This window comes from Phyllobates terribilis, unplaced genomic scaffold, assembly GCF_046119375.1.
Source record: "Phyllobates terribilis strain yellow unplaced genomic scaffold, ASM4611937v1 Scaffold_14__1_contigs__length_39327217, whole genome shotgun sequence".
Classification (NCBI taxonomy): domain Eukaryota; kingdom Metazoa; phylum Chordata; class Amphibia; order Anura; family Dendrobatidae; genus Phyllobates; species Phyllobates terribilis.
This window is the reverse complement of record NW_027362774.1, coordinates 31,358,364-31,378,452: the sequence shown is the minus strand read 5'-3', so window position 1 is coordinate 31,378,452 and position 20,089 is coordinate 31,358,364. Positions and strand designations below refer to the sequence as shown.

The 20,089-nt window shown below is 44.2% G+C and overlaps 1 protein-coding gene across 2 annotated transcripts in view; it reads right to left on the bottom strand.

Annotated features, from left to right (window-relative positions):
- Positions 1-18,655, bottom strand: part of KIFC3 (kinesin family member C3) — a 41,194-nt gene extending 22,539 nt beyond the window's left edge. Inside the window, exons 1-4 of one of the 2 annotated variants that reach the window (XM_073659849.1) lie at positions 18,139-18,655; positions 14,537-14,581; positions 13,271-13,378; positions 12,953-13,174 (exon numbers count right to left, since the gene is read on the bottom strand). In XM_073659849.1, the coding sequence (XP_073515950.1) occupies positions 12,953-13,174; positions 13,271-13,378; positions 14,537-14,581; positions 18,139-18,504 (741 nt within the window). In that variant the 5' untranslated portion in view covers positions 18,505-18,655. The remainder of the gene's footprint in view (positions 1-12,952; positions 13,175-13,270; positions 13,379-14,536; positions 14,582-18,138) is intronic. The other variant, XM_073659850.1, reaches the window with a different exon arrangement.
- Positions 18,656-20,089: the final 1,434 nt, after the last annotated feature.

Here is a 20,089-nt window from a genome sequence, read left to right as displayed (position 1 = left end):
TCTCCGTGGTGCTGTCATGGGCTCAGACAAATCCCATTACCAGTAAGTAACTACATCTTTTGTTTTTCTTGAGCCATTCAGAGGTGGACTTGCTGGTGTGTTTTGGATCATTGTCCTGCTGCATAACCCAAGTGCGCTTCAGCTTGAGGTCACGAACAGATGGCCGGACATTTTTTGGTAGACAGCAGAACTCATGGTTCCATTTACAACAGCAAGTCTTCCAGGTCCTGGAGCAGCAAAACAGTCCCAGACCATCACACTACCACCACCATATTTTACTGTTGGTATGATGTTCCTTTTCTGAAATGCTGTGTTACTTTTACGCCACATGTAATAGGACATACACCTTCCAAAAAGTTCATTGTTTGGGGGAATACTCTGTGGACTGACGAGACAAAAGTCTTGGTGATCATCATGATGTTTTCTGGCAAAACCTAAACGAGCCTTTATGTTCTTTTTGCTCAGCAGTGGTTTTCGTCTTGATACTCCGCCATACTGCCATTTTTACCAAGTCTATTTCTTATGGTGGAGTCATGAACACTGACCTTAGCTGAGGCAAGTGAGGTTTGCAGTTCCTTGGATGTTGTTGTGGGGTCTTTTGTGACCTCTTGGATGAGTCGTCGCTGTGCTCTTGGGGTAATTATGGTCGGCCACCCATTCCTGGGAAGGTTCACCACTGTTCCATGTTTTTGCCAATTGTTGATAATGGCTCTCACTGTGGTTCGCTGAAGTCCCAAAGCTTTAGAAATGGCTTAACTCTTTCCAGACTGATAGATCTCAATTACTTTGTTTCTCAGCTTCCCAAAGATGTGATAAACCACAGTTAATTTATTTAAAGGGGGGGGGATCACTTTTTCACACAGGGCCCTGTAGGTTTGGATTTCTTTTTCCCATAATAATAAAGACCTTCATTTATAAACTGCATTTTGTGTTACTTCTTTTATCTTTGTCTAATATTTACATTTGTTTTGTGACAAACATGCAAAAGAATAAGAAATCAGGAGGGGGGGCAAATACTTTTTCACACCACTGTATGTCGTATGAAGGGATCAGTGATTTATTACATTGAGGAATCTATTCTATACCCTGAAACACTGTATCTGTGTATGGAGTGATTGATTTGGAGTTGTATCCTAAGTCATGTGACACGGCTCGTTAAAGGGTCAATATTGACTTTTAGAATTGCTACTTCCAATAGGAGGCGCTGACGTTCCTGCCTACTTACTCTCTGATGAGGCAATTTGCATATTTAAATTCCCAGGGGAGCTTTGTATGGCGTAAAAGCCTCCGTACACCAACTCCGTGCTTCCCACAAGGAGAAACTTTACCCCATAGAATACACAAGTCACATTACATACATACACACATACACACTGCACACATCACACATACACATCATACACATCATACACACTGCACACATACACATACACACTGCACACATACACATACACACTGCACACATCACACATACACATCATACACATACACACTGCACGCATCACACATACACACTGCACACATCACACATACACACTGCACACATCACACATACACATCATACACATACACACTGCACGCATCACATCATACACACTGCACACATACACATCATACACATACACACTGCACACATACACATCATACACATACACACTGCACACATACACATACACACATCACACATACACATCATACACATCACACATCATACACACTGCACACATCACACATACACATCATACACATACACACTGCACGCATCACATCATACACACTGCACACATACACATCACATCATACACATCATACACATCACACATACACACTGCACACATCACACATACACATCATACACACTGCACGCATCACACATACACATCACACACACACATCATACACATACACACTGCACACATCACACATACACATCATACACATACACACTGCACACATCACACATACACATCATACACATACACGCATCACACATCACACATACACATACACACATCACACATACACATACACACTGCACACATCACACATCATACACACTGCACACATACACATACACACTGCACACATCACACATACACATCATACACATACACACTGCACGCATCACACATACACATTACACACATACACACTGCACACATCACATCATACACATACACACTGCACACATCACACATACACATCATACACATACACACTGCACACATCACACATACACATCATACACATACACACTGCACACATCCACATCATACACATACACACATCACACATACACATCATACACATACACACTGCACACATCACACATACACATACACACTGCACACATCACACATACACATCATACACATACACACATCACACATACACATCATACACATACACACTGCACACATCACACATACACATACACACTGCACACATCACACATACACATCATACACATACACACTGCACACATCACACATACACATCATACACATACACACTGCACACATCCACATCATACACATACACACATCACACATACACATCATACACATACACACTGCACACATCACACATACACACTGCACACATCACACATACACACATACACATACACATCCACACTGCAGGCATCACATCATACACACTGCACACATACACATCATACACATACACACTGCACACATCACACATACACACTGCACACATCACACATACACATTACACACATACACACTGCACGCATCACACATACACACTGCACACATCACACATACACACTGCACACATCACACATACACATTACACACATACACACTGCACGCATCACACATACACATCATACACATACACACTGCACGCATCACACATACACATTACACACATACACACTGCACGCATCACACATACACACTGCACACATCACACATACACACTGCACACATCACACATACACATCATACACATACACACTGCACGCATCACATCATACACACTGCACACATACACATCATACACATACACACTGCACACATACACATCATACACATACACACTGCACACATACACATCATACACATACACACTGCACACATCACACATACACATACACACATCACACATACACATCACACATCATACACACTGCACACATCACACATACACATCATACACATACACACTGCACGCATCACATCATACACACTGCACACATACACATCACACATACACATCATACACATACACACTGCACACATCACACATACACATACACACTGCACACATCACACATACACATACACACATCACACATACACATCATACACATACACACTGCACACATCACACATCATACACACTGCACACATACACATCATACACATACACATCATACACATACACACATCACACATACACATACACACATCACACATACACATCATACACATACACACTGCACACATCACACATACACATCATACACATACACACTGCACACATCACACATACACATCATACACATACACACTGCACACATCACACATACACATACACACTGCACACATCACACATACACATCATACACATACACACTGCACACATACACATCATACACACATCACACATACACATCATACACATACACACATCACACACATACACACTGCACACATCACACATACACATCATACACTGCACACATCACACATACACATACACACTGCACACATCACACATACACATCATACACATACACACATCACACATACACATCATACACATACACACTGCACACATCACACATACACATCATACACATACACACATCACACATACACATCATACACATACACACTGCACACATCACACATACACATCATACACACTGCACACATCACACCATACACATACACACTGCACACATCACACATACACATCATACACATACACGCATCACACATACACATCATACACATACACACATCACACATACACATCATACACATACACATCACATCATACACATACACACTGCACGCATCACACATCACATCATACACACTGCACACATACACATCATACACATACACTGCACACATCACACATACACATCATACACACTGCACGCATCACACATACACATCATACACACTGCACGCATCACACATACACATCACATCATACACATACACACTGCACGCATCACACATACACATCATACACATACTGCACACATCACACATACACATCATACACATACACACTGCACGCATCACACATACACATCATACACATACACACTGCACACATCACATACACATACACACTGCACACATACACATACACATCATACACATACACATACACACTGCACGCATCACACATACACATCATACACATACACACTGCACGCATCACACATACACATCATACACATACACATCATACACATCACATCATACACATACACACTGCACACATCACACATACACACTGCACACATACACATACACACTGCACACATACACATACACATCATACACATACACACTGCACACATCACACATACACATCATACACATCACACATACACATCATACACATACACACTGCACGCATCACACATACACATCATACACATCATACACATACACATCACATCATACACATACACATCATACACATACACATCACATCATACACACTGCACGCATCACACATACACATCATACACACTGCACACATCACACATACACATCATACACATACACACATCACACACATACACACTGCACACATCACACATACACATCATACACTGCACACATCACACATACACATCATACACATACACACTGCACACATCACACATACACATCATACACATACACGCATCACACATACACATCATACACATACACACATCACACATACACATCATACACATACACACTGCACACATCACACATACACATCATACACACATCACACATACACATCACATCATACACACTGCACACATACACATCACATCATACACATACACATCATACACATACACACTGCACACATCACACATACACATCATACACATCACATCATACACACTGCACACATACACATCACATCATACACATACACAAATCACACATACACATCATACACATACACACTGCACACATCACACATACACATCATACACATACACACTGTACACATCACATCATACACATACACACTGCACGCATCACACATACACATCATACACATACACACTGCACACATCATACACATACACACTGCACGCATCACACATACACATCATACACATACACACTGCACACATCACACATACACATCATACACATACACACTGCACGCATCACACATACACATCATACACATACACACATACACATCATACACATACACACTGCACACATCACACATACACATCATACACACTGCACACATACACATCACATCATACACATACACACTGCACACATCACACATACACATCACATCATACACACTGCACACATCACACATACACATCATACACATACACACTGCACGCATCACACATACACATCACATCATACACACTGCACACATCACACATACACATCATACACATACACACTGCACGCATCACACATACACATCATACACATACACACTGCACGCATCACACATACACACTGCACGCATCACACATACACATCATACACATACACACTGCACGCATCACACATACACATCATACACATACACACTGCACGCATCACACATACACATCATACACATACACACTGCACGCATCACACATACACACTGCACGCATCACACATACACATCATACACATACACACTGCACGCATCACACATACACATCATACACATACACACTGCACACATCACACATACACATCATACACATACACACTGCACACATCACACATACACATCATACACATACACACTGCACGCATCACACATACACATCACATCATACACACTGCACGCATCACACATACACATCATACACATACACACTGCACGCATCACACATACACATCATACACATACACACTGCACGCATCACACATACACATCATACACATACACACTGCACGCATCACACATACACATCACATCATACACACTGCACACATCACACATACACATCATACACATACACACTGCACACATCACATCATACACATCACATCATACACACTGCACACATCACACATACACATCATACACATACACACTGCACACATCACACATACACATCATACACATACACACTGCACACATCACACATACACATCACATCATACACACTGCACACATCACACATACACATCATACACATACACACTGCACGCATCACACATACACATCACATCATACACACTGCACGCATCACACATACACATCATACACATACACACTGCACGCATCACACATACACATCATGCACACTGCACGCATCACACATACACATCATGCACACTGCACGCATCACACATACACATCATGCACACATCACACATACACACTGCACACATCACACATACACACTGCACGCATCACACATACACATCATACACACTGCACACATCACACATACACATCACATCATACACACTGCACGCATCACACATACACATCACATCATACACATACACAAATCACACATACACATCATACACATACACACTGCACGCATCACACATACACATCATACACATACACACTGCACGCATCACACATACACATCATACACATACACACTGCACGCATCACACATACACATCATACACACTGCACACATCACACATACACATCACATCATACACACTGCACGCATCACACATACACATCATACACACTGCACGCATCACACATACACATCACACATACACACTGCACACATCACACATACACATCATACACACTGCACGCATCACACATACACATCACATCATACACACTGCACGCATCACACATACACATCATACACACTGCACACATCACACATACACATCACATCATACACACTGCACGCATCACACATACACATCATACACACTGCACGCATCACACATACACATCACATCATACACACTGCACACATCACACATACACATCATACACACTGCACGCATCACACATACACATCATACACACTGCACACATCACACATACACATCATACACACTGCACACATACACATCACATCATACACACTGCACACATCACACATACACATCATACACACTGCACACATCACACATACACATCATACACATACACACATCACACATACACATCACATCATACACACTGCACGCATCACACATACACATCACATCATACACACTGCACACATCACACATACACATCATACACATACACACATCACACATACACATCACATCATACACACTGCACGCATCACACATACACATCACATCATACACACTGCACACATCACACATACACATCATACACACTGCACGCATCACACATACACATCATACACACTGCACACATCACACATCACATCATACACACTGCACGCATCACACATACACATCATACACACTGCACGCATCACACATACACATCATACACACTGCACGCATCACACATACACATCATACACACTGCACACATACACATCACATCATACACACTGCACACATCACACATACACATCATACACATACACACTGCACACATCACACATCACACATACACACTGCACACATACACATCATACACACTGCACGCATCACACATACACATCATACACACTGCACACATCACACATACACATCATACACACTGCACACATCACACATACACATCATACACATACACACTGCACACATCACACATACACATCATACACATACACACTGCACGCATCACACATACACATCATACACATACACACTGCACGCATCACACATACACATCACATCCACACTGCACGCATCACACATACACATCATACACATACACACTGCACACATACACATACACATCATACACATCCACACTGCACACATCACACATACACATCACATCATACACATACACACTGCACACATCACACATACACATCACATCATACATATACACACTGCACACATCACACATACACATCATACACATACACACTGCACACATACACATCATACACACATCACACATACACATCATACACATACACACTGCACGCATCACACATGCACATCATACACACTGCACGCATCACACATACACATCATACACATACACACTGCACACATCACACATACACATCACATCATACACACTGCACACATCACACATACGCATCACACATACACATACACACTGCACGCATCACACATACACATCATACACATACACACTGCACACATCACACATACACATCATACACATACACACTGCACGCATCACACATACACATCACATCATACACACTGCACACATCACACATACACATCATACACATACACACTGCACGCATCACACATACACATCATACACATACACACTGCACACATCACACATACACATCATACACATACACACTGCACGCATACACATCATACACACTGCACACATCACACATACACATCATACACACTGCACACATCACACATACACATCATACACACTGCACACATCACACATACACATCATACACATACACACTGCACACATCACACATACACATCATACACATACACACTGCACACATCACACATACACATCATACACATACACACTGCACACATCACACATACACACTGCACACATCACACATACACATCATACACACATATACACATCACATCATACACACTGCACGCATCACACATACACATCATACACACTGCACGCATCACACATACACATCATACACATACACACTGCACACATCACACATACACATCATACACATACACACTGCACACATCACACATACACATCATACACATACACATACACACTGCACGCATCACACATACACATCATACATATACACACTGCACACATCACACATACACATCACATCATACACACTGCACACATCACACATACACATCATACACACTGCACGCATCACACATACACATCACATCATACACACTGCACACATCCACATCATACACACTGCACACATCACACATACACATCATACACATACACACTGCACACATCACACATACACATCATACACATACACACTGCACGCATCACACATACACATCATACACATACACACTGCACGCATCACACATACACATCATACACATACACACTGCACGCATCACACATACACATCATACACATACACACTGCACACATCACACATACACATCATACACACTGCACACTGCACACATCACACATACACATCATACACACTGCACACTGCACACATCACACATACACATCATACACATACACACTGCACACATACACATCACATCATACACATACACACTGCACACATCACACATACACATCACATCATACACATACACACTGCACACATCACACATACACATCACATCATACATATACACACTGCACACATCACACATACACATCATACACATCACACATACACATACACATCATACACATACACACTGCACACATCACACATACACATCATACACACTGCACGCATCACACATACACATACACACTGCACACATCACACATACACATCATATCATACACACTGCACACATACACATCACATCATACACATACACACTGCACACATCACACATACACATCATACACACTGCACGCATCACACATACACATACACACTGCACGCATCACACATACACATCATACACATACACACTGCACACATCACACATACACATCATACACATACACACTGCACGCATCACACATACACATCACATCATACACACTGCACGCATCACACATACACATCATACACATACACACTGCACGCATCACACATACACATCATACACATACACACTGCACACATACACATACACATCATACACACTGCACACATCACACATACACATCATACACACTGCACACATCACACATACACATCATACACACTGCACACTGCACACATCACACATACACATCATACACATACACACTGCACACATCACACATACACATCATACACATACACACATCACACATACACATCATACATACACATCATACACATCATACACATACACACTGCACGCATCACACATACACATCATACACATACACACTGCACGCATCACACATACACATCACATCATACACACTGCACACATCACACATACACATCATACACACTGCACACATCACACATACACATCATACACACATCACACATACACATCATACACATACACACTGCACGCATCACACATACACATCATACACATACACACTGCACGCATCACACATACACATCATACACATACACACTGCACGCATCACACATACACATCATACACATACACACTGCACACATCACACATACACATCATACACATACACACTGCACACATCACACATACACATCATACACATACACACTGCACACATCACACATACACATCATACACATACACACTGCACACATCACACATACACATCATACACACTGCACACATCACACATACACATCATACACACTGCACACTGCACACATCACACATACACATCATACACATACACACTGCACGCATCACACATACACATCATACACATACACACTGCACGCATCACACATACACATCATACACATACACACTGCACGCATCACACATACACATCATACACACTGCACACTGCACACATCACACATACACATCATACACACTGCACACATCACACATACACATCATACACACTGCACACATCACACATACACATCATACACACTGCACACATCACACATACACATCATACACATACACACTGCACACATACACATACACATCATACACACTGCACACATACACATACACATCATACACACTGCACACATCACACATACACATCATACACACTGCACACATCACACATACACATCATACACACTGCACACTGCACACATCACACATACACATCATACACATACACACTGCACACATCACACATACACATCACATCATACACATACACACTGCACACATCACACATACACATCATACACATACACACTGCACACATCACACATACACATCACATCATACACATACACACTGCACACATCACACATACACATCACATCATACATATACACACTGCACACATCACACATACACATCATACACATACACACTGCACACATCACACATACACATACACATCATACACATACACACTGCACGCATCACACATGCACATCATACACACTGCACGCATCACACATACACATCATACACATACACACTGCACACATCACACATACACATCATACACACATCACACATACACATCACATCATACACACTGCACACATCACACATACACATCACATCATACACACTGCACACATCACACATACACATACACACTGCACGCATCACACATACACATCATACACATACACACTGCACACATCACACATACACATACACACTGCACGCATCACACATACACATCATACACATACACACATACACATCATACACATCATACACACTGCACGCATCACACATACACATCACATCATACACACTGCACGCATCACACATACACATCATACACATACACACTGCACACATCACACATACACATCATACACACATCACACATACACATCACATCATACACACTGCACACATCACACATACACATCACATCATACACACTGCACACATCACACATACACATACACACTGCACGCATCACACATACACATCATACACATACACACTGCACGCATCACACATACACATACACACTGCACGCATCACACATACACATCATACACATACACACTGCACGCATACACATACACATCATACACACTGCACACATCACACATACACATCATACACACTGCACACATCACACATACACATCATACACACTGCACACATCACACATACACATCATACACATACACACATCACACATACACATCATACACACTGCACACATCACACATACACATCATACACACTGCACACATCACACATACACATCATACACACATATACACATCACATCATACACACTGCACGCATCACACATACACATCATACACACTGCACACATCACACATACACATCATACACATACACATACACACTGCACGCATCACACATACACATCATACACACTGCACGCATCACACATACACATCATACACACTGCACACATCACACATACACATCACATCATACACATACACACTGCACGCATCACATCATACACATCATACACACTGCACACATGCACGTCGTACGCACACGTCGAACGCCTTATACACATCACATACTATCAGCTTGAGCATGGTAAGATGTCGTTCTTGCCTGGAATGTCCTTCACGTCCTCATGGCTTCATCCATCCCCATCAATCAGATGGTTCCTGTGAAGTTCCAGGACTGTTAGGAGCCATTTCTGGTCTATCTATTGAATAAGACCTGCTCCGTTGAGGCTGCAGGAGGCCGGTGAGGACAAGAACCTTTCAGGTAGGAATCACGATGACATTTCTACTTTCTCTGGATCTGCGGATGTGGTCGGTGGCCCGGTGCCAGCGGAGCGGGACGTTGGGGGCAGACTTGTGGTGGTATGGGGTCACGGTTGGGATGCTGCCCTCTCCGCTTTTCAGCTGGCAGCCGGAACATTTTTGTATAGTTCTAGTAAGACATGACACATGATTAACCTTTATCTGCGGCGGTTGAGAGAGCTGGCACTCCCTTAATCTGCGATTCAACCTCTCCTCTTCCTCCACCCTCTCTCGTACGGAGTCCCTCGCTCGAAGTTCCGCCTCGGCCAGCCTCTCCGCTTTCTGCTGAACCTCGAGTTGTAAAGTGCAAATGAGTGCCTTTCTCTCAGCCTCCTCGTGCTCCAGGCGCAGGAGACGTTGCCTCAGAGCCGACAGTTCCTGGATCACAAAAACCAAGAAAGCAGCTTGTCACAGGAGAGCGCCAGTGTGGGGTCTGACCTCAGCCCCGAGGTTGCAGGGAGGGCATGGTGTTACCTGACTATTTTCACTGTCCAGTTGGCTCCTCAGATGCCGCAGCTCCTGCCTCAGACGTCCGTTCTCTGACACCAGGAGGTCACGGTGCTTCTCCAGATCTGTGTCCCCCTAAAAGTAAAGGATTCGGCTTATTCCTGACTCCATGTGAAAAGAAGTATCGCTTATGTGAGGAAGTGGCCACTTACTAAAGACTATGAGACTTTTCCAGCACGGAGCTCCGTTTCCATCGATATTATTATTGTGCTTTATTAGAGGTTGCCGGCTGTGCTTTATTAATGTTCTGCTTGCTCGTCACTTTATGTACACTAATATAACTTGTAAAGTGTCCAGCATTCCACTAATCTCATCAGTATCTCAGGAGACTCTAACCATTGTTCAAACAGCGACTAAGCCAATTGTGTAAGTGTTGAAAGAAGATCCGGTGGAGCCTTCACCACAGGGAGTCTCACATGTAGACCCAGGTGATGCGGTCGACCTGAGAAAGATCTCTCCACTAGTGAACACTGAGCTTTGGGGGTGTGGGGAGGTGAGAGCAGTTCTGCCCATTCAGGGGGCTGAGCCCACTGAAGGAGAAAATAAGCCACATGTTTAGTGAGGAGTTGGTGGAATGATGTCGAAGGGAGAGGATCTAATCTGAGGACATGGATGGATCGATGGCATATGGAGTCGAGCAAACCAGTACCAACTGGGCTGGATAAACATGCTACAGGAGTGGGATATGTAGTTGGGATTTACACTTTCTAAAAGGACTGTTGTGACTGGATACCTGTGCTTCCGTCTGGTGAATGGTGGACTGTGGCTACAGACTATACTGGCAGGAGATACAAAATCTGTGGGCCAACCAAAAGTTGGGAGACAGTGAGTATGGTCTGATACAAAGTCAGTGGAACTACTGATCCCAGGTTGGGAACTTGAGGACTGAAGAACTGTATTTTGACCATTTACCTGGAGTTGTATTACCATGGATGTGAGGAATAAAATATTGTTGCATCGTTAACCTGCTTAGGTGATTATTAAAATCCACAACCTCAGATCATCACAGCTAAGAATAGTTCCTGGTTTCCCTGGATCTGCCGCTAAGTGTGGCTAAGATTTGTGGTGGTTCACCAGGGGGTGTCCCTATTTTCAGGTTGCTGATAGCAACATTCAATATTCTCCATCATGTTTCTAATAGGACAGATACCTACATATTATCCCCAACTGGAGATGATGGGGTCACTTGTGGGATTCAGATCCAAGAGTATTCTACTACTAAGCTCAACTTACCAGCTGGGGCTGAAGACTAGATATCTCCTCAACCTGGTGCTTCATCTGTAAAACACAGGTACAAAACGTGGGAGTAACCACATGACCCACAATGTTGCCACACAAGCCATAAAGATGACTACAAGCCCCATTATAGTGCAACGCAAACCATAACGATGACCACAAGACCCACGATGGTGCCACACAAACCATAAGGATGACCACAAGACCCATGATTGTGCCACACAAGCCATAAGGATGTCCACAAGATCCACGATGGTACCACACAAACCATAAGGATGACCACAAGACCCACGATGGTACTACACAAACCATAAGGATGACCACAAGACCCACGATGGTACCACACAAACCATAAGGATGACCACAAGACCCACGATGGTACCACACAAACCATAAGGATGACCACAAGACCCACGATGGTACCACACAAACCATAAGGATGACCACAAGACCCACGATGGTACCACACAAACCATAAGGATGACCACAAGACCCACGATGGTACCACACAAACCATAAGGATGACCACAAGACCCACGATGGTACCACACAAACCATAAGGATGACCACAAGACCCACGATTGTGCCACACAAGCCATAAGGATGACCACAAAACCCATGATTGTGCCACACAAACCATAAGGATGACCACAAGATCCACGATGGTACCACACAAACCATAAGGATGACCACAAGACCCACGATGGTACCACACAAACCATAAGGATGACCACAAGACCCACGATGGTACCACACAAACCATAAGGATGACACAATACCCACGATTGTGCCACACAAGCCATAAGGATGACCACAAGACCCATGACTGTGCCACACAAGCCATAAGGATGACCACAAGACCCATGATTGTGCCACACAAATCATAAGGATGACCACAAGACCCACGATGGTACCACACAAACCATAAGGATGACCACAAGACCCACGATGGTACCACACAAACCATAAGGATGACCACAAGACCCACGATGGTACCACACAAACCATAAGGATGACCACAAGACCCACGATGGTACCACACAAACCATAAGGATGACCACAAGACCCACGATGGTACCACACAAACCATAAGGATGACCACAAGACCCACGATGGTACCACACAAACCATAAGGATGACACAAGACCCACGATTGTGCCACACAAGCCATAAGGATGACCACAAGACCCATGATTGTGCCACACAAACCATAAGGATGACCACAAGATCCACGATGGTACCACACACACCATAAGGATGACCACAAGACCCACGATGGTACCACACAAACCATAAGGATGACCACAAGACCCACGATGGTACCACACAAACCATAAGGATGACCACAAGACCCACGATGGTACCACACAAACCATAAGGATGACACAATACCCACGATTGTGCCACACAAGCCATAAGGATGACCACAAGACCCATGATTGTGCCACACAAACCATAAGGATGACCACAAGATCCACGATGGTACCACACAAACCATAAGGATGACCACAAGACCCACGATGGTACCACACAAACCATAAGGATGACCACAAGACCTATTATTGTGCCACACAAACCATAAGGATGACCACAAGACCCACGATGGTACCACACAAGCCATAAGGATGACCACAAGACCCACGATGGTACCACACAAACCATAAGGATGACACAAGACCCACGATTGTGCCACACAAGCCATAAGGAAGACCACAAGACCCATGATTGTGCCACACAAGCCATAAGGATGACCACAAGACCCACGATGGTACCACACAAACCATAAGGATGACCACAAGACCCACGATGGTACCACACAAACCATAAGGATGACCACAAGACCCACGATGGTACCACACAAACCATAAGGATGACCACAAGACCCACGATGGTACCACACAAACCATAAGGATGACCACAAGACCCACGATGTTACCACACAAACCATAAGGATGACCACAAGCCCCATGATTGTGCCACACAAAGCATAAGGATGACCACAAGACCCATGATTGTGCCACACAAACCATAAGGAAGACCACAAGACCCACGATGGTACCACACAAAACATAAGGATGACACAAGACCCATGATTGTGCCACACAATCCATAATGATGACACAAGACCCACGATTGTGCCACACAAGCCATAAGGATGACCACAAGACCCATGATTGTGCCACACAAGCCATAAGGATGACCACAAGACCCATGATTGTGCCACACAAATCATAAGGATGACCACAAGATCCACGATGGTACCACACAAACCATAAGGTTGACCACAAGACCCACGATGGTACCACACAAACCATAAGGATGACCACAAGACCTATTATTGTGCCACACAAACCATAAGGATGACCACAAGACCCACGAAGGTACCACACAAACCATAAGGATGACACAAGACCCACGATTGTGCCACACAAGCCATAAGGAAGACCACAAGACCCATGATTGTGCCACACAAGCCATAAGGATGACCACAAGACCCACGATGGTACCACACAAACCATAAGGAAGACCACAAGACCCACGATGGTACCACACAAAACATAAGGATGACACAAGACCCATGATTGTGCCACACAAACCATAAGGATGACCACAAGACCCATGATTGTGCCACACAAACCATAAGGAAGACCACAAGACCCACGATGGTACCACACAAAACATAAGGATGACACAAGACCCATGATTGTGCCACACAAGCCATAAGGAAGAGCACAAGACCCATGATTGTGCCACACAAGCCATAAGGATGACCACAAGACCCACGATGGTACCACACAAACCATAATGATGACCACAAGCCCCATGATTGTGCCACACAAACCATAAGGATGACCACAAGACCCATGATTGTGCCACACAAACCATAAGGAAGACCACAAGACCCACGATGGTACCACACAAAACATAAGGATGACACAAGACCCATGATTGTGCCACACAAGCCATAAGGAAGACCACAAGACCCATGATTGTGCCACACAAGCCATAAGGATGACCACAAGACCCACGATGGTACCACACAAACCATAATGATGACCACAAGACCCACGATGGTACTACACAAACCATAAGGATGACCACAAGACCCACGATGGTACCACACAAACCATAAGGATGACCACAAGACCCATGATTGTGCCACACAAACCATAAGGAAGACCACAAGACCCACGATGGTACCACACAAAACATAAGGATGACACAAGACCCATGATTGTGCCACACAAGCCATAAGGATGACACAAGACCCACGATTGTGCCACACAAGCCATAAGGATGACCACAAGACCCACGATGGTACCACACACACCATAAGGATGACCACAAGACCCATGATTGTGCCACACAAGCCATAAGGATGACCACAAGACCCACGATGGTACCACACAAACCATAAGGATGACCACAAGACCCATGATTGTGCCACACAAACCATAAGGATGACCACAAGACCCATGATAGTGCCACACAAGCCATAAGGATGACTAAAAGACTCACAATGGTGCCACCCAAGCCATAAGGATGACCACAAGACCCATGATTGTGCCACCCAAGCCATAGTGATGATCACGTCTCACCTCTTGAAGCTTCTTGCACATATCTTCGTTCTCCTTCTGCTTCTGGTGTAACATGTCCTGCATCTCGTACAACTTGATATGTAACATTTGGTCTTTCCCACGTTGTTCCTTTCCATGACCGGCGCTGTCACGTTCCAGCTGTCTGATTTCTGCTGGCTGATCACATTTGGTCTGTCTCTCATCTTGTACTCTGGGCTCTACCTGCAGTCTTGTTAGCTGCAGCTGTACGTGGGTGTCTCTTGGGGTCCCATGTTGGTTGCCGAGCCCCTGCTGTCTCTTTCCTGGAGGGCTTTTCTCCTCCTGATGTGCTCTCCATGCTTGGACCTTTGCCATTGGTGGCCTCTGTGTCACCCTCAGATGCTGCATTGCGCCGCTCTCCTGAGGCTTTTGCTCTTCTAGGTCTGGGGGTCTCTTTCCATCTTGTTTCCAGGGTCCCACCGTGATCAGAGGGCCAGGAGGACCATAAGTCCTCCCCAGTACGCACCACCAGCAGCCTGGGACGGAGAGAATGGCAGAGGGTTAGAATAAACGGCACACGGATAAGGGAGCTACACTTCCATGAACACCATGTCCCCGTAAGCCCTGCATTATACATCATATACTCATCCCTGGACCCTATATATGATGTACGGCCCCTAATAACCTGCACATTATATACTGAGCAATACCCTTCCCTCGAAGGTTACATACTGATAACAAGAATCTTACATATGATACAGACACCCCCCACCCAGAACCTATACATGATATACAGACACCCCTCACCCAGAACCTATACATGATATACAGACACCCCTCACCCAGAACCTATACATGATATACAGACATCCCTCACCCAGAACCTATACATGATATACAGACACCCCCCACCCAGAACCTATACATGATATACAGACACCCCTCACCCAGAACCTATACACGATATACAGACACCCCCCACCCAGAACCTATACATGATATACAGACACCCCTCACCCAGAACCTATACATGATATACAGACACCCTCACCCAGAACTTATACATGATATACAGACACCCCCCACCCAGAACCTATACATGATATACAGACACCCTCACCCAGAACCTATACATGATAGACACCCACCCAGAACCTATACGTGATATACAGACACCCCCCCATCCAAAACCTATACATGATATACAGACACTCCCCACCCAGAACCTATACGTGATATACAGACACCCCCCACCCAAAACCTATACATGATATACAGACACTCCCCACCCAGAACCTATACGTGATATACAGACACCCCCCACCCAGAACCTATACGTGATATACAGACACCCCTCACCCAGAACTTATACATGATATACAGACATCCCTCACCCAGAACCTATACATGATATACAGACACCCCCCACCCAAAACCTATACACGATATACAGACACCCCTCACCCAGAACCTATACATGATATACAGACATCCCCCACCCAAAACCTATACATGATATACAGACACCCCCCACCCAGAACCTATACATGATATACAGACATCCCCCACCCAAAACCTATACATGATATACAGACATCCCCCACCCAAAACCTATACATGATATACAGACATCCCCCACCCAAAACCTATACATGATATACAGACACTCCCCACCCAGAACCTATACGTGATATACAGACACCCCCCACCCAGAACCTATACGTGATATACAGACACCCCTCACCCAGAACTTATACATGATATACAGACATCCCTCACCCAGAACCTATACATGATATACAGACACCCCCCACCCAAAACCTATACACGATATACAGACACCCCTCACCCAGAACCTATACATGATATACAGACATCCCCCACCCAAAACCTATACATGATATACAGACACCCCCCACCCAAAACCTATACACGATATACAGACACCCCTCACCCAGAACCTATACGTGATATACAGACACCCCCCCACCCA